The following is a 20,383-nucleotide window of genomic DNA, read 5'->3' as shown; positions in this document are numbered from 1 at the left end:
TATTTTAGTAGAGACGGGGTTTCACTGTGTTAGCCAGGATGGTCTCGATCTCCTGACCTCGTGATCTGCCCGTCTCGGCCTCCCAAAGTGCTGGGACAGACAATTTTTTTAATCAATAATTCATCCTTTAGCAAATATTTATTTAGCATCTGCTATCTGCCAGGCACTGTCTAGTCACAAATGATTGCAGTGAACAAAAAACGAAAAACTCCTCTCATGGTATTTATATTTTAGTGGGGACAAACAATAAATCAGGGAAAGGAACGTATTTTTGTATGTGAAATGATGGTAAGCATTAGGAGGTTATTTTTATTTTTACTTTTATTTGTTTTTTGATAGGATGGGTTTTCATCATGTTGCCCAGGCTGGTCTTGAACTCCTGGGCTCAAGTGATCTGCCCGCCTCATCTTCCTTAAGTGCTGGGATTACAGGCGTGAGCCACTGTGCCTGGGCCTAAAGAGCACTTTAAAGCAAGAGGGAAATAGAGAATGTGAGTGGGGATGGGGTTATAAATGACTTGATCCCACTTATGTTTTAAAAGGGTCATTCTGGCTACCATGCTGAGAACAGACTATAGGGAGACAAGGACAGAAACGAACCAGTTAGGAGACTTCCCGTAATCCAGAGAGGGGTGAGAGCTAGACCAGTATGGTAGCAGCAGGAGTATGGAGAGAAGTGGTTGGATTCTGGATATATTTTGAAGGTCGAGTCAAAGGGATTTGTCAATGGAGTGTGAGGGGAGAGGGGAGTAGGGTTTTTGGCCTGAGAAATGAGAAGAATGGAGTTGCTGTTTACTAATATAGATGGGGTAAAGGTAGCTGTGGGGGGCATATCAGGAGCTCAGTTTTGGAACGTTTATTTTTTTTATTTTTTGAGACGGAGTCTCGCTCCGTTGCCCAGGCTGGAATGCAGTGGCGCCACTTCGGGTCACTGCAACCTCCGCTTTCCGGGTTCAAGCAATTCTCCTGCCTCAGCCCCCTGAGTAGCTGGAATTACAGGTGCCTGCCACCATGCCCAGCTAAGTTTAGTATTTTTAGTAGAGACAGGGTTTCACCATGTTGGCCAGGCTGGTCTCGAACTCCTGACCTCAAGTGATCTGCTTACCTCGGCCTCCCAAAGTGCTGGAATTACAGGTGTGAGTCTCCGTGCCCAGCAGGAAACATTAAATTTAAAATGCTTATTGGACCTCTAGATGGAGATGTAAGTTCAGTGTACAATATACACAAACCTGGATTTCAGGGCAGACATTTAAACTGGAGATAAATTGGAAATTAAGAGTCGTCAACTTATAGAGGGACTAAATCTTACCCAGGAGACTGGATGAAGTCACCAAGGCAACAAGTGTAGACACAAAAGGAATCGATGCACAACATCCAGCGATTGAGCGCTGCAGCTCCAATATTTTGAGAATGGAAAGATGAGAAAGAGCTGGTAAAGGAGACTGGAATGAGAAGCTAGAGGTAGGAGGAGGACCAGGAGCGTGTGATTGGGAGCAAAGTGAAGCGGGGTTTCAAGGGTCAGCTGTGTGAAATGCTGCTGAAGGGTCCAATAAAGTCCAGCCTGAAAATTGACCTCTGGATTGCACACTGGAGAAGTCAATAGTGACCATGTTAAAAACAGTCTTGTGGCTGGGCGCGGTGACCTGATCACCTGAGGTCGGGAGTTCAAGACCAGCCTGGCCAACATGGTGAAACCCCGTCTCTACTAAAAATATTTTTAAAAGGCCAGGCATGGTGGCTCATGTCTGTAATCCCAGCACTTTGGGAGGCCGAGGCGGGGGCGGATCATGAGGTCAGAAGTTTGAGACCATCCTGGCTAACACAGTGAAACCCCTTCTCTACTAAAAAAAAAATACAAAAAATTAGCCAGTGGTGGTGGGCGCCTGTAGTCCCAGCTACTCAGGAGGCTGAGGCAGGAGAATGGCATGAACCTGGGAGGCGGAGCTTGCAGTGAGCTGAGATGGCACCATTGTACTCCAGCCTGGGCGACAGAGGAGACTGTCTCAAAAAAAAAAAAAAAATTAGCTGGGTGTGGTGGCAGGCGCCTGTAATCCCAGTTACTCGGGAGGCTGAGGCAGGTTGCAGTGAGCCGAGATCGTGCCATTGCACTCCAGCCTGGGCAACAAGAGCGAAACTCTGTCTCAAAGAAAAAAAAAATAGTTCTGTGGTTGGGCGTGGTGGCTCACACCTGTAATCCCAGCACTTTAGGAGGCTGAGGCAGGCGGATCACCTGAGGTGAGGAGTTTTTTGAGACCAGCATGGAGAAACCCCATCTCTACTAAAAATACAAAATTAGCCGGGCGTGGTCGGGAGGCTGAGGCAGGAGAATTGCTTAAACCTGGGAGACAGAGGTTGCAGTGAGCCAAAATCACGCCATTGCACTCTAGCCTGGGCAAGGGGAGTGAAACTCTTGTCTCCAAACAAAAACAGTTTTGTGTGGAGCAGTGGGTGAAACCCTGACTGGAGAATGGGAGGAAAGAGATTGAGGACAGTGAATTTATAGGTAGGGAAAGAAACTCTGTGGTATTTGGAGAGAAGAGAGGGGTAAAGAGACTTGTTTTTTTTGTTTTGTTTTGAGACAGTCTTGCTCTGTCACCCAGGCTGGAGTGCAGTGGTGTGATCTTGGCTTACTGCAACCTCTGCTTCCCAGATTCCCGGATTCAAGTGATTCTTCCACCTCAGCCTCCCAAGTACCTGGGATCACAGGTGCCCGCCACCACACCTGGCTAATTTTTGTATTTTTAGTAGAGAGGGGGTTTCGCCATGTTGGCCAGGCTGGTCTCAAACTCCTGACCTCAGGTGATCCACCCACCTTGGCCTCCCAAAGTGCTGGGATTACAGGCCTGAGCTACTGTGCCTGGCGAAGAGACCTTTTTTTTTTTTTTTTTTTTGAAACTCAAAGAAATAACAGCACGTAGGTATGCTTGTGGGAATGGTGTAGTGGAGAGAGAAATTGATAGTGCAGGAGCAAGGGGAGGGCTGTTGGAGTGGTGGCCTGTACAGGCGAGAGGGGAGGGGATCCTGGGCCCAAGTGGAAAGGAAGTGCTCGCCAGGATCACAGACTCTTCACCCATAGCAACAGGGAGAAGGCAGGGACACAGAAGCAGGCAGGTGGGTGATGGGCGTGGGCGCTTGTGGAAGTTAGATATTTATTTTAATATGCATTAGGTAAAATAACCATTATCAAACCTGTCATTTCGTGGATGCTTTTGCAAAGTGGAGAAAAAATGTCAAGTAAATAATAGTAGGGTGGTATGCAGATAAAATACAAATGAAGATCACACTCGAATGCCTGGAGTTTTGGGAAAAGCTATTCTGAGCACTGGTCAGGAGGAGGATGTGTGAGACTGGAGGCAGGGAGAGGATTTGGGAGGTCATTTTTTCTGGGCAAGAAATGGAAGTCTGAGCTGCGAATGGCTGTGGAGGTGGAGAGCAGGCAGGAGTGGAATTTAGGGTGCAGTGCTGCTTAGGCTTGGAGGAAGAGGCTCTTTTCTGATGTGGGGCTGAGTGAATGGAAGTCCTGGACATGGCAGTGGGGCACCCTCAAGAGGAGCAGGTCTAGGGTGCAGATTTTATTCTTTTGTATGCAGAGACAAGAGAAAGGGCTGAGGCACAGCTGGCTTCCAAGCCTTCCCCAAGAACCATGAAATCCAGTGAGACCCATAAGGCAGGCCCTGCTCTGGGGAGCTCCTGCTTTGCGGTAACAAAGACATTCAGTGCTAGAGGAGGGCTGATGCTGCGGCTGTGGAAAGCTTCCTGGAGAAAATGACCTGGAAGGTTTCTGGGATGTGGCAGAGGAAGGAGGGTGAGGGTGCAGCCTGTGCTGGGATGGCAGGGAGCATGTGGAGTGTGTAGCCAAAGGCGGAGCCCTGGGGCCTGCAGTGCTCTGCTGTGGGCTGAGCCTTTAGCTGAAGCTTGCTCAGCAGGACTGGACAGGTGGATGGAAGGTCCTGGTAGTAAAGCTCTGGGATGAATCTGGAACTGGGCTTGGGAACAGAGCTCTTGGCCCCTGTGACTGCCCTCATGGTCTTCCCCAACCCCCACAGGCAACAGGACCTGTACCGAATCCTGAAGGCCTACACCATCTACCGGCCTGACGAGGGTTACTGCCAGGCCCAGGCCCCCGTGGCCGCGGTCCTGCTCATGCACATGCCTGCGGAGGTCAGCGCCCTGGTTCTGGGCCGGGAGGGGCAGGGGGGATCTCAGCCTGCAGTGGTGATGGGGGAGCTCCCTGCTCCCTGCTCCCTGCTTCTCAGGCCCCACCCCTCCTCCTTGTTCTTGCTCTTCTCAGCAAGCCTTTTGGTGCCTGGTGCAGATCTGCGACAAGTACCTGCCAGGTTACTACAGTGCAGGGCTGGTGAGTGTCTGAAGGCTGGGTGCATCCAGGGCTGTGGCATTTCCTCCAGGCTGCAGGGAGGTCCTTGCCTTGCCCCACCCTGGCCTTCTCAGCCTCTGCCCACAGGGCCTGCCAGTTCTCCCCTGATGGGGGCACAGCTGACTTAGCCCTCTTCTCATGACTTGTCCCACCTGTAGGAGGCCATTCAGCTGGACGGGGAGATCTTTTTTGCGCTCCTGCGCCGGGCCTCTCCGCTGGCACATCGCCACCTGCGGCGGCAGCGCATCGACCCTGTGCTCTACATGACGGAGTGGTTCATGTGCATCTTCGCCCGTACCCTGCCCTGGGCATCGGTGCTGCGTGTCTGGGACATGTTTTTCTGTGAAGGTACTTCTGTGGCCTTCCAGGCCATGAGGGGCTATGGTGGCTACCAGGGGTTCTGTCATATTTCTGGTGGTCCCTGGACAAAAGGTACTTGTGGGTGGAAGTTTCACCATAAGCAGCTGGGGGCTGGAGAAACAGGCCTGATTTTGGTTCAGCCGCCAACCTAGAGCCTGCTCTCCCTGCCAAGATCCTGAGACTGATAGCAGCTCATTTCCTTTCATGGGGCCTCAGTTTCCTCATCTGAGATTGGCAGTAGATGGGGATGAGGGCTGTGAGTCCGTCCTAATCAGGACAGGCTGAGATCCTGGGTCTGACCACCCTGTGCTCTCTACTCTTCACCCCTGCAGGCGTTAAGATCATCTTCCGGGTGGCCCTGGTCCTGCTGCGCCACACGCTGGGCTCGGTGGAGAAGCTGCGCTCCTGCCAAGGCATGTATGAGACCATGGAGCAGCTGCGTAACCTGCCCCAGCAGTGCATGCAGGAGGACTTTCTGGTGCACGAGGTAGGCCTGCACCCTCAGCACAGCCCCTGCCTGCATCAGCCTGCTCCCACCCTCAGCTCCATTCTGGTATGCACTTCCTCTCTGTCCAGGTGACCAATCTGCCAGTGACAGAAGCACTCATTGAGAGGGAGAATGCAGCCCAGCTCAAGAAGTGGCGGGAAACACGGGGGGAGCTGCAGTATCGGCCCTCACGGCGACTGCATGGCTCCCGGGCCATCCATGAGGAGCGCCGGCGGCAACAGCCACCCCTGGGCCCCTCCTCCAGCCTCCTCAGCCTCCCTGGTCTCAAGAGCCGAGGCTCCAGGGCAACTGGAGGGGCCCCCTCCCCGCCGCCTCCCGTCCGCAGGGCCAGTGCTGGGCCTGCCCCAGGGCCTGTGGTCACTGCTGAGGGACTGCATCCATCCCTTCCCTCACCCACTGGCAACAGCACCCCATTGGGTTCCAGCAAGGAGACCAGGAAGCAGGAGAAGGAGCGGCAGAAACAGGAGAAGGAGCGGGAGAAGGAGCGGCAGAAGCAGGAGAAGGAGCGGGAGAAGGAGCGGCAGAAGCAGGAGAAAGAGCGGGAGAAGCAGGAGAAGGAGCGGGAGAAGCAGGAGAAGGAGCGGGAGAAGCAGGAGAAGGAGCGGCAGAAGCAGGAGAAGGAGCGGCAGAAGCAGGAGAAGAAGGCTCAAGGCCGGAAGCTTTCGCTGCGTCGAAAGGCAGATGGGCCCCCAGGCCCCCACGATGGTGGGGACAAGCCCTCAGCAGCCGAGGCCCGGCAGGACGCTTACTTCTGACCTCTGCCCTGGGGCTGGACTGCATGGCCCCCTTCTTTCCCTCAGCCAAGAGCAGGCCTGGCCCGAGGTGCCACCCCCTAGCCCCTCGGCAGGCTGTCCCTCACTGGGGAAAGTGGCTTGGTTCCCCATCTCCTCGCCAGCCGCTGATCCCTACACAGGCAGGACAGATGGGCAGCTGCAAACGAGTCTGGAGCCTCTCATCTCCCATGAGGCTCAGCTGGGGTCTTTGTCGCTCCTGCCCCAGTTCCCTCTGGGTCCCCTACTAGGTGCTGTCCTGATTGGCCCGTTGTCATCCCAGGGGTGACTCCTGGTGATGGGAGTCAGCAGTTTCAAATTCTTACACTCCATGGCTCCCCTTACCATGAGGTGGAGCTGGCTTCCTTTTCCCTGTCTTCAGCCCTCCCTGTCTCCAATTCCTGGCCAGGGCTCTCCTGGACCTTTCTGTGTTGTAATTATGTACAGAGGATGGGGTTGGCCTGGGGTGGGGATGCTCGCTTTTGTCTTCTGTCCTTTGGTTCTCCTTCCATAATGCTCCTGTACCCAGTTTATTTAAGGGGACATGCACTGGAATAGGAAATGTCCCCCATATCCCTTCCCGCACCCTGCTGTGCACCCTCCAAACCCACCTTGCTCTGTGTTCTCAGGCCCCCCTGCTTTGTCTCACCAGGACCCCTACCTTTCACCTTGTTCCCTTCCACCCCTCCAGTTAGTCCCTATCTGGGTAAGGGTCTTCCCTTGAGCTCCAGGGGGTGGAACCCAATGTTTACATTCTCTTCTGTCTCTGCCCCCACCCCATGCAGCGCTTTGAGGAATCAGAAAAGAACCTGCTGTTGTACCTGAGTCTGTCTCCTGCCTTGTTACTTGATGGGGGTTGGGGTGGGGTAAGGATGAGGGAGGGAGGGAAGAGACAGAGCCAGGACCTGGGTCGCTGTTAAAACAGTCTGCTGTCTTGGCAAGTAGGTATCTCTTGGCTTTGGGTCCATCTCTCAAGTCACTCATCAGACACTGGTTGAGCTCCTACTCCAGCTTTGCCTGGGATGTGCTGTCTCCATTGTCACTGGCTGCCTGGAGCTCTCTAGGTACCACCTGCAGCACCCAGATCTGCTTCCCAAAGTGCTCATGCAACTCCTGGAAGCTGGAACGGGTACTCATGGTGGCTAGAAAGCCACTGTCCTCTGGGCATGAGATGGGTTCTTGGCCAGCTGCCTGGCACAGCTCCCAGTATTAGGTCTTGAGTGGGGGCAGCAGCCCAGCCAGCCACCTCCAGCTCACACCAGCCAGTGCCCACAGCCAAGTCTCCAGGTTTTCCTGGGTTTCTGCAGCCAGCTTCTAGGCCCGCCCACCCCAGGAGTCAGGATGGTAAAGGCATAGGGTTCTTAAGGTGTAGCTCCACCTGGCAGTTCTCCAACAGGATGAGGCCCAGGGGTGCATGATCGGTCTGGTGTTCTAGGTAGAAGAGGTTTCCTTGGAGGATGAACCATCGGTGCTGGTAGCTGAGGTTTCGGGTCCCCTTCTTTAGCAAGATGCCTTCCTGGTCTGGGGCCTGTGTTCTGTAACCATGGAAGAAACTGAGCATGGACTTTCTGTGCAGTTCCATCGTGATCCAATATGGGAGGAAATCCCTAAGGAGAGAGAAGTGGCCCATCTAGTTGCCTTGGGGAAGAGTAGGGGAACTCTCACACTGTCCTCGTCTGGCTCCAGCAGGTGCCGCCTGGGCAGTCTTGGTTTAGGGGGATGCAGGCTCCGAGTGTCCTCAAGAGCTAGAGGTTCCAGTACAGGGGCTGACCCCCGCCACCTCCCCCAGTCCCGCTTCTGCTTGGGCCACATTCTGTTACCTGGGCACGAGTTGCTAGGCCCTGTTTGCTCAGAGGAGCTTCATGCTACAGAGAGGCACTGTTGCCCTTTTCCAGGCTGTGGTGCTAGGCCCTGTTTGCTCAGAGGGGCTTCATGCTACAGAGAGGCACTGTTGCCCTTTTCCAGGCCTATCTGAGAGCAGGGCACAAGGGACTTCTGGCCTGGGTACTGGTGCCAATGCCACCTCTCCAGTGATGGCTCTCCCACCTCAGAAGCCAGGAACTCGCCCAGGGTATGGGCGTGGGACAAATGACTTCCCCTGGGTCCTAAAGGGAGCTGTGTCCAGAAAGTGCTCCGAGAGCCGTCCAGGGGCCTCGGGCTGGCCATCGGGAGAGCCAGGCTTCCCCTCAGGGAGGGCAAGGCTCCACCTCTCAGACTAGGAGAGCTTACCACCGGACCATAGGAGTGGGAAGGCAGGATTTCTAACGAGACGGTAGGGGCGCTGAGCCCTCAGCCCTGGGGGAAGGGTGACTCGAACCCAGGACAGGAAAAAGAGGCAGCGACCCACTGGCCCTGCTCGGACTTTGCCCCTCCATCCTGACCCTGGGCGACCCTTTAAGTAGATGCTCTCGTTTTTCTCCAGAGCCTCTACTGCTTGAATGAGGGAATCGAAGGTACTTCCGGCCATTTCTCACGCCCGGTCAGAGTGTAGGCATTCTCAGGTCCCCTCTTCTCGCCATTGTCCTCCCACGCGACTGACGTCACTTCTTGCGGGAGAGAGGGTGGAGGCGTCTTCCCCCGCTCACCGCGTACTTCCGCCCGCTCTTCCAGTTAGTTCCCTAACCCGAGTGAAGCCACTTCCGGGATTCCCAGGCGCCTTCCACAGTCCTCTTCCGGGTGATGGCGGCCGGGTGCCCCGGATGTAGCCTTGGCGCAAGCATCTTTTCTTTTCACCACCTCGCCTCTCGCGGAGTCCCAGGTGAGCGCGCGAGGGTGGGACAGCCCGGATCCCCGTGGCCCTCTAATTTGTACACAGCCCGGGACAGTTGGGGTTCCCCACACGGAATTGGGAGTTCGGAGCAGGGAGGAACGGGGTGGCGAGAGCGCCAGGTCCTGGGTCTGCCCGGGCCCCGCGAGCTCCGAGAGAGCCAGAGTAGGAGGCGGGGGTCAGCCGGTCGAGCCGGTGGCGCCCAGACTGCGGGGGCTGGAGTTGGGAGCGGTCACGTGGTGAAGCCTGTCCCCTGTTGGCCAGGGTCAGGGGATGCAGAGGGTCCGCTCCTCCGTCCCCACCCCATTTAACTCGCGGATGCTAGACCCAAGTCCTTCAGGCCTCCTGGCTGCCAACTTCTCTTCAGCCCTTGCTTTTGTGCTCCCTCCGCTCCCAAACTGTACCTGTCACAGACCAGGAAAAATATTTGCTGTGCTGGGTCCTCTGGTGGCGAGTCCCCTCCTCACCCCATTCTCTTTCTCTGCATCCTTTCCTCAGCTTGAGAAACACCTCTCTGCCCCGTCATGCCAAAGAGGAAAGTAACCTTCCAAGGCGTGGGAGATGAGGAAGATGAGGATGAAATCAGTGTCCCCAAGAAGAAGGTGAGGGGGCCAGACTCCTTTGTGTGGGGGAGAGAGAGGAGCTAGAAGCCTGAGGAGAAAGAAAGCTGGCGGGAGTGGGGCGGGGCGGGCAGGCAGAGAAAAGCCTAGTTTTTTCAGGTTCTCTGAGGAATGGGTTGGGAGCATCTTCAGTGTGGGTCCTAAAATATTTGGGGAAGTAGTCGAGATCCTGAAATATTTGGGGAATATTTGGGTCCAGATCCGGAAGTATTTGGGGAGGTAGCCAGTAACCTGCATTTCTTGACTTGACTCCTGCTCACAGCTGGTGGACCCTGTGGCTGGGTCAGGGGGTCCTGGGAGCCGCTTCAAAGGCAAACACTCTTTGGATAGCGATGAGGAGGATGATGATGATGGGGGGTCCAGCAAATATGACATCCTGGCCTCAGAGGATGTAGAAGGTGAGCTGTACCCAAGAATACACTCTGCTGGAGGAACAAGTAGGGGTCTCTGGTGATGTGGAGCGAGGGAGGCTCCGGTCTCTTTTTTCCATGCCTAGAAAAGGGCACCTGTGTCTTTGGTGCAGGTCAGGAGGCAGCCACACTCCCCAGCGAGGGGGGTGTTCGGATCACACCCTTTAACCTGCAGGAGGAGATGGAGGAAGGACACTTTGATGCTGATGGCAACTACTTCCTGAACCGGGATGCTCAGATCCGAGACAGCTGGCTGGACAACATTGACTGGGTGCGGCCCAGGGGCTGGTGTGGCTGGGGCCTGGGAGTGGCGGATGCTAGGCCTGCTCCCATGGCAGTTCGTGGGAAATCACTGCATCTTTCCATTACAGGTGAAGATCCGGGAGCGGCCACCTGGCCAGCACCAGGCCTCAGACTCGGAGGAGGAAGACAGCTTGGGCCAGACCCCAATGAGTGCCCAAGCCCTCTTGGAGGGACTTTTGGAGCTCCTGTTGCCTAGAGAGACAGTGGCTGGGGCACTGAGGCGTCTGGGGGCCCGAGGAGGAGGCAAAGGGAGCAGCAAGGGGCCTGGGCGTCCCAGTTCCCCTCAGCGCCTGGACCGGCTCTCCGGGTTGGCCGACCAGATGGTGGCCCGGGGCAACCTTGGCGTGTACCAGGAAACAAGGGAACGGTTGGCTATGCGACTGAAGGGTTTGGGGTGTCAGACCGTGGGACCCCACAATCCCACACCCCCACCCTCCCTGGACATGTTTGCTGAGGAAGTGGCAGAGGAGGAACTGGAGACCCCAACCCCTACCCAGAGAGGAGGTAAGCTTGGAGGACAGAGGAGGGGGCAGTGGGCGGGAAGTGAGACACTGGAGGTCAAATGGCTTTGCCTGTTATTTTAGAAGCAGAGTCGCCAGGAGATGGTCTGGTGGATGTGATGTGGGAATATAAGTGGGAGAACACGGGGGATGCCGAGCTGTATGGGCCCTTCACCAGCGCCCAGATGCAGGTGAGCTGCTTTCTCCCTCCTTCTGGCTTGTCCCTGCTTCCCCTACTCCTGTCAGTCCTTCCCCAGCTCTGCCCTCTCCTTGCAGACCTGGGTGAGTGAAGGCTACTTCCCGGACGGTGTTTATTGCCGGAAGCTGGACCCCCCTGGTGGTCAGTTCTACAACTCCAAACGCATTGACTTTGACCTCTACACCTGAGCCTGCTGGGGGCCCAGTTTGGTGGGTCCTTCTTTCCTGGACTTTGTGGAGGAGGCACCAAGTGTCTCAGGCAGTGAGGAAATTGGAGGCCATTTTTCAGTCAATTTCTCTTTCCCAATAAAAGCCTTTAGTTGTGTATTGGGGCCTTTGGCTGTGCTGATGGCCAGAAGCCAGGGGCCTTCTCCACAGCCACTTTGGACTTGCCTTGGTCCCTGAGTGTTTGCTCCCATGAAGATCTTCTTTGGAGGTGCCTGTCAGGTGTCCTGTGGCCTCACTGCCTGGACTCTGCTTGCTGTGTAAACACCCCCAACTGCGCTACTCTGTGTTCCTCTCTGAGGTTTCTTGTTTGATTCTCCTTAGGTCTTTGGCTTTCAGGATGTCAGATTCTTTGTCCTTGTAGCCACCAGGGGATGGAGCCCCAGAAGTGGAGCTTTTAGGCCTGGAAGGACCGGGGCATGGAGAAGACATTGGGTCCCTGTTGGGGGTGAGCATGGAAACCTTTTACTCTTGCTCCACCCTCTCAAGCTCCATAGACATTGGGCAGAAGTGGGATGAGTGGTCCAAGACCGAGATCCCTAAGGTTCTGAGAGCCAGTATCTTCCCTAGCCTGGCTTTCTTCTCTCCTTGCAGTCGTTCCCATAGCCCTTCAGTGAAATGCAAACTCAGTGGCCAAGCGTGGGCCAAGCGTGCGTTGTACTGGCACAGAGGGGCAGTGACTCACTGGAGGTCACAGGAATCAAAGGGCTGGCCCAGAACCAGTGGGCTCCTTTCCCAGACCTTTCTTGGCACAAAGCCTTTGCTGCCTGGCCTTTGAGGCCCTGCGGCCTACATTCCTTCGGCCCCACTAGGTGCCTGGCACAGGGCTAGTGCCTTCAGGAAACTGAGGTAGCTGGGCTGGTCCCCTTCCAGGAATTCAGAGTTTGGTGGCAGAGGCATGGGTGTAATTCTATAGCCTGGGCCTGGCACCCTCCACCCCCCACCCCCTACCAGCATTGCCTTATCCCTCCCTTGCACCACATTAGATGGTTTCTTCCGGTTTTCCATTCTGGCTGCCCTTTGGAATCTCCTGGGGAGCTGTAATATCTGTGTGGATATTCAGATTGAGCTGGTCTAGGTTGTGGCCCAGGCATTGGGTATTTCGGAAGCCCCCAGGTGTTTTCAGTTTGCAGCCAGGTCGAGAGAGAGCCCCTGGGTCCGACCCCCATGGTTGAGGCACCGCCAGCAGGAGGGCTGGCTCCTGGACCCCACCGTGGTTGTAGAGCTGAGCGTGTGTGTGGCTTTAGTGGCGTCCGTTAGTTACGGGGATCTGGGCACCGGAGCTGCAGGACACTTGGAATCCCAGGGCAGAAAGGGCCAGACGAGCAACTAGGAAAGACTTGGGGGCCAGGGCGGAGTAGGGTTACCTGATGCTCTTGTGAGGCCTGCTCTAGTGCCTGCTCACACTGGAATTTCATTCACTCCAAGAAGCCATCAGGGGTAAGATACCTTCCTTTAAATGTCACTAAGAAAGAAGAGGCCTGCCAGTGACACAGTAAGATGCCATTGGTCTAAAGATGCGTCTTGATTTCAGAAAGGTCTGGAAGTGGAAAGCAGGTGTCAGGGCTGAGGTACAGGGTTCACCTGTAGGCCCCAGGGATGGTCTCTCAGGGGTGCTGAGTGAGTGCATGGTAAATCAATGGAGCCCAGGGGCGCCTCCTGCCGGTGTCCTCCCGGCACTCAAACCTAGCCCTTCCGAAGCCGACCTCACGTGACCTCACAGCCCCTCCTTAGGGCACCTCACTGACGACGGTGGTGGGTGGAATAACAGCCACCAAAGATGTCCAGGTTCTGAACCCCAGAACCTGGGAAAGTGTTACCTTGTATGGCAAAAGGGACCCGGCGCCTCTGCTTCAGTTCAGGATTTCATGGTGGGGAGATGACCCTGGGTGGTTGAGGTGGGCCCCGAGTAATCATGGGGGCCCTTATAAGGGAAAGGGAGTCAGGAGGGTCTGCGCATGAAGCAAGGAAGCTTCTGGCTTTGAAGATGGCAAGAAGGCCCAGAGCCAGGCGATGAGGTGGCCCCTGGAGGAGCTGAAAAAGGCATTGGATTCTGCCCCAGAGCCTCTGTGGAGAAACAAAGCCGCACTGACACAGCTTCAGCCCGGTGAAAATCATTTTGGACTCCTGACCTCTAGAACTGTAAGATAATAAATTGGTGTGGTTTTCAGCTTCTCAGTTTGTGGTAATTTGTTAACAGCCCCAATAGGAAACAACTACTCATGCATCCAGCGGACGCCTCATGAACCACCCGATCTCGCTAAGTTCTCCCTTCCTGTGACCACATTGCTATTTCAGGTCCCTGTCAGGACTTATAAATGTGGCTGTCTCTTGCTAGGGTGGCCTTTATAGTGCATCTGAATCAGCACTCCTTGGCTTTTTATTTGTTTTGTTTTTAGAGACAGGGCCTTACCTAGGCTGGAGTACAGTGGTGTGATCATAGCTCACTGCAGCCTTGAACTCCTGGGTTCAAGTGATCCTTCCACCTCAGCCTCCTATGTAGCTGGGTCTACAGGAGTACACCACTTCACCTGGCTAATTAAGAAACTTTTTTTTTTTTTTTTTTTTGTAGTGGCAGGGTCTTGCTTTGTTGCCCAGGCTAGTCTCAAACTCCTGCACTCAACTGATCCTCCCAGCTCAGCCTCCCAAAGTGCTGGGGTTACAGGTGTGGGCCACTGTGACCAGCATGCTTTTCCTTTTTAGTTGTATATATGCAGTTTATATGTATACAGTTTGTAAGATATATATACAGAGAGAGATTTTGTTTGAGTAAGCTTTTTTTTTTTTTTTTTTTTTTTTGAGGTGGAGTTTTGCTGTTGTTGCCAGGTTGGAGTGCAAATGGCACGATCTCAGCTCACTGCAACCTCCGCCTCCTGGGTTCAAGGGATTGTCATGCCTCAGTCTCCCGAATAGCTGGGACTACAGGCACCTGTCACCACGCTTCAGTACCCTTCAGTGGTTTTTTGTATATTCACAGGGTTGTGCAACCATCACCACAGTTTAATTTTAAAACTTTTTTTTCCTGCCATGAAAGAAACCTGACCCATGAGTAGCCCCTCCCACTACTCCCCACCCTTCTTCACCCCCCAGCCCTGGCAACCACCCATCTACTTCCTGCCTCTAGATTTGCCTCTTCTGGGCATTGAAGATAAATGGAATCATACATGTGGTCTTCTGGGTCTGGCTTCTACTTGGGCCTATGCTTTCAAGTTCAATTATGTTGCAGATATCTTCATCTATCTCGCTTTTTTTTGTTTTGTTTTGTTTTGAGACTGAGTCTTGCTCTGTCACCCAGGCTGGAGTGCAGTGGCGCGATCTTGGCTCACTGCAACCTCTGCTTCCCAGGTTCGAGTGATTCTGCCTCAACCTCCCAAGTAGTTGGGATTACAGGCCTGTGCTACCATGCCCAGCCGGTTTTTGTATTTTTAGTACAGACCAGGTCTCACCATGTTGGCCAAGCTGGTCTCAAACCCCTGACCTCAGGTGATCTCACCTCGGTTTCCCAAAACACTGGGATTACAGGTGTGAACCACTGTGCCCAGTCCTCATGTTTATTGTTGAATAACAGTGTATTGTGTGGATGTACGATATATTACTACTAATTGAACTTCACCCTTTTAAAAATTTTTTTCTTACTAATTCAACTTTACACTTTTTAAAAATTTTTCTAGTTTTCCCCTAATGTCCTTTTCTGCTTCAGGATCCCTTCTGGCACCATGTTATATTAAGTGGTCACATCTCCTTAGCTTCCTCAGCTTGACAGCTTCTCAGACTTCACCTGTCTTTGTTGACCTTGATAGTTTCAAGGAGTGCTGGTTAGGTATTTTGTAGAATATTCCTTTTTTTTTCTTTCTGGGACGGAGTCTCTCTCTGTCACCCAAGCTGGAGTGCAATGGTGCGATCTCTGCTCACTGCAACCCACCTCCCGGGTTCAGTGATTCTCCTACCTCAGCTTCCCGAGGCAGGAGGCTGGGATTATAGGTGTGTGCCACCACGCCTGGCTAATTTTTGTATTTTTAGTAGAAATGGGATTTCACCGCATTGGTCAGGCTGGTCTCAAACTCCTGACCTCAGGTGATCCATCCGCCTCGGCCTCGCAAAGTGCTGGGATTACAGGTGTGAGCCACCGCACCTGGCCTCAGAATATTCTTTTTAAAAACAACTTTTTAAATTTAAAAAATATATATGTATATATTTTCTAGATATGAGGTCTCACTATGTTGCCCAGGCTGTTCTTGAACTCCTGGGCTCAAGTGAGTCTCTCGCCTGAGCCTCTTACAGTGCTGAGATTACAGGTGTGAGCCTCCACACCCAGTTGAATATTCCTAAAATCTGAGTTTGTCTGATCCTCTTTCTCATGAATAGGCTTGGGTTATGGAGTTTAGGGAGGAGGACCACAGAGGTGAAGTTCTTTGCTTTTCACTTAGAACTTTTTTTCTACGCCTTTTTTTGAGACCAGGTCTTGCTCTGTTGAGCCAGGTGGAGTGCAGTGGTGCGATCATGGCTCAGTGCGGCCTTGAGCTTCTGGGCTCAAGTAATCCTGCCTCAGCCTACCTAGTAGCTGGAGCAAGAAACACATGGCGCCACTCCTGGCTAAATTTTTGCGATGTTTTTTTTGTTTGTTTTTTGTAGAGACAAGGTTTCACCATGTTGCCCAGGCTGGTCTCGAACTCCTGACCTCAGGTAATCCGCCCACCTCAGCCTCCCAAAGTGCTGGAATTACAGGCGTGAGCCATGGCGCCCGGGCCTGAATGCAGCCTCTTGCCTTGGCCAGGTTATCATTCAGAGAAGCAGCAGGAGTTGGGAAAGGAAGTCCCAGCACTCCTAGCAGAGGCCTGGGGTGTCAGACTCTGTCCTGGGCACTTGCTGGGGCCCTGTGAGAGACAAGGCCTGCACAGGAGTCCAGCGGGGTTCAAATAAGCGAAGGCTCCGGCTCCTCACGCGGAGGAATGAGGGCTCTTTATGTCTCTGCCACATCTGCCACCCCTGCCCATGAGGAGTGGCTAGTTACCCAGACCCCAGAGCGGCAGTGTGGCCAGCTTGATGACCTGCTGCTAGTCGTGCATGACCTCCCAGGCAGGGAGTCAGCCTGAGCTACTTGCCTTCCGTTCTGCTCCTGGCAGGAACCAAGCTGGAGACCTGGACATGCCCAGCTCCTCCTGATGTGGAGACCTGAGAGGAGTTTCTCTCAAGGATGGATTCCAAGGCAGGTGTTTTGTGTGGGGCCCAAGTAACAACAGTGCTCCATGGAGTCAGCAGCCACTCTGAACTCCCTGTGGAGCCCAGTCCCCAGCTGCCAGGCACCCTCGGGGGTATGCTCTGCAAGGGAGGGTTCAGCGGCCCCTGACCACCTACACCCCCTGCAGCGGGCCACCCCTGCCATCTCCAGTTGGCCGCTGCAGATGGCTGCGACCCTGTCCTCACGAGGTCCCTGTTCCCCAGGAGGCTTCTGTGTCCCTTTATGTAAGATCCCAGCTTCCCAGCTGCCCAAGCAGACGTGGCACATGACCTGCCTGTAAAAGTCAGCAGCAGGCACTGGCAGCCTCTGGTTTCCCTGTTCTTATTTATTATTATTTATTTTTTATTTGTATGTATGTATGTATGCATGCATATGTATGTATTTATTGAGACGGAGTTTCACTCTTGTTGCCCAGGCTGGAGTGCAGTGGCGTGATCTCGGCTCACTGCAACCTCCACCTCCTGGGTTCAAGTGATTCTCCTTCTTCAGCCTCCTGAGTAGCTGGGATTACAGGTGTCAGCCACCACGCCCAGCTAATATTTTTGTATTTTTAGTAGAGATGGGGTTTCACCATGTTGGCCAGGCTGGTGTTGAACTCCTGACCTCAGGGATCCACCTGCCGCAGCCTCCCAAAGTGCTGGGTTTACAGGCGTGAGCCACCGTGCCCGGCCCTTTTAATTTTTTTTTTTTTTTCTTTTACTTTTTTCTTGAGACAGAGTCTTGCTCTGTCACCCAGGCTGGAGTGCAGTGGTGTGATCTTGGCTCACTGCAACCTCTGCCTCCTGGGTTCAAGCAGTTCTCCTGCCTCAGCCTCCTGAGTAGCTGGGATTGCAGGCGCCCGCCATCATGCCCAGCTAAGTTTTGTAGTTTTAGTAGAGATGGGGTTTCGCCATGTTGGCCAGGGTGGTCTTGAGCCACCTCCCAAAGTACTGGGATTACAGGTGTGAGCCACCGCACTCTGCCATTTATTTTTAGAGACAGCATCTTGCTGTGTTGCCCAGGCTGGAGTGCAGTGGTGCGATCATAGCTTACTACAGGCTGGACCTCCCGAGCTCAGGTGATCCTCCCATGTCAGCCCCTTTATTTTTATTTTTTATAGACATGGGGTCTCACCTGTTGACCAGGCTGATCTCAAACTCCTGGCCTCAAATGATCCTGCCTGGGTCTCCCAAAGTGTTGGGATTACAGGCATGAGCTGCCACGCCCAGCCCAGTTTCTCCATTCTGATGCCATCATACTTGCTCTTACCTTCCTGATGTCCCACCCATCCCTATTCCCTCCCCATACAGCTACCCTGCAGCTCTCAGTGGCTTCAGACCTTGTAGCTCCAGTACATTCTTTGAGACACATTTCTCTGTCTTGAACACTTCACATTCCCTTGGATACAATGTGGGCATTTGCCCTCTGGCCTCAGACATTGAAGCCTCTTACCTGGCCCAGCCTTCCCAGGCTTATACACTAAGCCTGTTCTCTGCCAGGCGTGTAATCCCAGCTGAGATGGGCAGATGGCTTGAGCCCAGGAGTTTGAGACCAGCTGGGCAATATGGCGAGACTCCTTCTCTACACACAAAAAAAGTGTGTATATATATGTATTTGTGTGTGTATGTGTGTGTGTGTGTGTGTGTATTTGACAGGGGAAGAAGAGGGTGTCTGGCATTTATTAGGGACCTAAATAAGTTCAGAATATTATGTTTAATCTCCTTGACTACCTATTGAGTTACGTATCTCTCCCACTTTGCCGATCAGAAAAACGAGGCTCAGAGAGGTGACATGCAACGTCGCATAGCCTGAGGGTGGTAAAGCCAGGATTTTAACCCAGGTCTTTGGGACTCTAAAGTCCAGTCAGAATTTTTGGTGAAGTGTCTGCTCATATTTTTTGCCTGTTTTAAAAACTGAATTGTTTGTCTTCTGATTGATTTTGTAAGAGACCTTGATCATTATATATTCCAGATATGCGTCCTTTGTCGGATTCTGTTTTGTGAATATTTTCTTGATCCATGACTTGTCTTTCTTTTCCTCCCCCATCATCATCTTTTGAAGAGCTAAAGTTTTAAATCTGATTAAAATTTAATTTGCTGATTTTTTTTTTTTGAGGCAGAATCTTGCTCTGTCGCCCAGGCTGGGGTGCAGTGGTGCGATCTCACCTCAGTGCAACCTCCGCCTCCCAGGTTCAAGCAATTCTTCTGCCTCAGCTTCCCAACTAGCTGGCATTAGAGGTGCACACCACCATGCCTGGCTAATTTTTGTATTTTTAGTAGAGATGGAGTTTCACCATATTGGCCAGGCTGGTCTTTTTTTTTTTTTTTTTTTTTGAGACACAGTCTCACTCTGTGGTCTAGGTCGGAGTGCAGTGGTGCAATCTTGGCTCACTGCAACCTCTGCCATCTGGGTTCAAGGGATTCTTGTGCCTCAGCCTCCCGAGTAGCTGGGACTACAGGCTGCCACACCCAGCTAATTTTTGTATTTTTAGTAGAGAAGGGGTTTCATCATGTTGGCCAGGCTGGTCTTGAACTCCTGACCTCAAGTGATTGGCCCGCTTTGGCCTCCCAAAGTGCTGTGATTACAAGTGTGAGCCGCCGCACCTGGCTTAATTTGTTGATTTAAAAAATCGTTTGTGCTTTTTGTGTCCTATTTAAGAAATCCTTGGGCCAGGTATAGTGGCTCATGCCTGTAATTCCAGTATTTTGGGAGGCTGAGGCAGCAGGCTCAGTTGAGTCCAGGAGTTGGAGACCAGCCTAGGCAACATAGCAAGACCCTGTCCCTACAAAAATTTAAAAAATTAGCCAGGCATGGTGGCTCGAGCCTGTAGTTCCAGCTACTCCATTGGCTGAGGCAGGAGGATCTCTTGAGCCTAGGAGTTTGAGGCTGCAGTGAGCTCTGATTGTGCCACGGCACTCCATTCTGGGTGACAGACCAAGACTTTGTCTCTAAAGAAATGAAATAAAAAAAATAAATTAAATAAAATGCATTTTAAAAATTAAAAAAAGAGCCAGGCACGGTGGCTCATGCCTGTAATCCCAGCACTTTGGGAGGCCTAGATGGGCAGATCACCTGAGGTCAGGAGTTTGAGACCAGCCTGGACAACATGGTGAAACCCCGTCTGTACTAAAAATAAAAAACTTAGCTGGGCATGGTGGCTGATGCCTGTAATCCCAGCTACTTGGTAGGCTGAGACAGGAGAATCATTTGAACCTGGGAGGCGGAGGTTGCAGTGAGTTGAGATTGGGCCACTGCACTCCAGCCTGGGCAACAGAGGGAGACTCGGTTTAAAAAAAAAAAAAAATTAAGAAGAGCACTTCTGGGAGTGAAAAAGAAAAACCTTTCTCTTGATGCCTAGAGAACTGTGCTAGCTCCAAAGATAAAGCTTTTACTTTAGGCGCTGGCCTCAAATTAATCTTGTAGGAACGTTTTTTTGTTTTGTTTTGTTTTGTTTTGTTTTGTTTGTTTTTTGTTTTTTGAGACAGAGTTTCGCTCTTGTTGCCAGGCTGGAGTGCAGTGGCACGATCTTAGCTCACTGCAAGCTCCGCCTCCCAGGTTGAAGTGATTCTCTGCCTCAGCCTCCTGAGTAGCTGGGATTACAGGTGCTGGACACCACACCTGGCTAATTTTTGTATTTTTAGTAGAGATGGGGTTTCACCATGTTGGTCAGGCTGGTCTCAAACTCCTGACCTCGTGATCTGCCCACCTCGGCCTCCCAAAGTCCTGGGATTACAGGCGTGAGCCACTGCACCCGGCCTTATTAATTATATTTAAGGCTATTCAAGTTTTCTTTTCTTTTCTTTTCTTTTCTTTTCTTTTCTTTTCTTTTCTTTTCTTTTCTTTTCTTTTCTTTTTTTGAGACAGAATTTCACTCTGTTGCCCAGGCTAGAGTGCACCAGTGTGATCTTGGCTCACTGCAGCCTCTGCCTCCCAGGTTCAAGTGAGTCTTGTGCCTCAGCCTCCCCAGTAGCTGGGACTACAGGCGCACATCACCACACCCAGCTAATTTTTGTATTTTTACTAGAGACGGGGTTTTGCCATGTTTGCCAGGTTGGTCTTGAACTACTGCTGGCCTCAAGTGATCCACCTGCCTCGGCCTCCTGGGATTAGCACTTTGGAAGGCCAAGGCG

The 20,383-nt window shown here is 52.8% G+C and overlaps 2 protein-coding genes across 2 annotated transcripts in view; both read left to right on the top strand.

Moving 5' to 3' along the window:
- Positions 1-6,836, top strand: part of TBC1D10B (TBC1 domain family, member 10B) — a 14,430-nt gene extending 7,594 nt beyond the window's left edge. Inside the window, exons 6-10 of the mRNA XM_011982454.1 lie at positions 4,046-4,160; positions 4,291-4,356; positions 4,533-4,722; positions 5,067-5,221; positions 5,311-6,836. Of these exons, the coding sequence (XP_011837844.1) occupies positions 4,046-4,160; positions 4,291-4,356; positions 4,533-4,722; positions 5,067-5,221; positions 5,311-5,997 (1,213 nt within the window). The 3' untranslated portion in view covers positions 5,998-6,836. The remainder of the gene's footprint in view (positions 1-4,045; positions 4,161-4,290; positions 4,357-4,532; positions 4,723-5,066; positions 5,222-5,310) is intronic.
- A 1,784-nt stretch (positions 6,837-8,620) lies between these two features.
- On the top strand, positions 8,621-13,213 carry CD2BP2 (CD2 (cytoplasmic tail) binding protein 2). The gene is made up of 7 exons (XM_011982453.1): positions 8,621-8,770; positions 9,278-9,381; positions 9,662-9,797; positions 9,923-10,080; positions 10,181-10,616; positions 10,697-10,803; positions 10,889-13,213. Exons 2-7 carry the CDS (start codon positions 9,304-9,306, stop codon positions 10,997-10,999), a joined length of 1,026 nt encoding a protein of 341 aa, XP_011837843.1. The 5' UTR covers positions 8,621-8,770; positions 9,278-9,303; the 3' UTR covers positions 11,000-13,213.
- The last annotated feature ends 7,170 nt before the right edge of the window (positions 13,214-20,383 follow it).

Source organism: Mandrillus leucophaeus, unplaced genomic scaffold (genome assembly GCF_000951045.1).
Source record: "Mandrillus leucophaeus isolate KB7577 unplaced genomic scaffold, Mleu.le_1.0 Scaffold24, whole genome shotgun sequence".
Lineage (NCBI taxonomy): Eukaryota > Metazoa > Chordata > Mammalia > Primates > Cercopithecidae > Mandrillus > Mandrillus leucophaeus.
The sequence above is the reverse complement of the archived record's forward strand: the minus strand, read 5'-3'. Positions and strand labels throughout refer to the sequence as shown.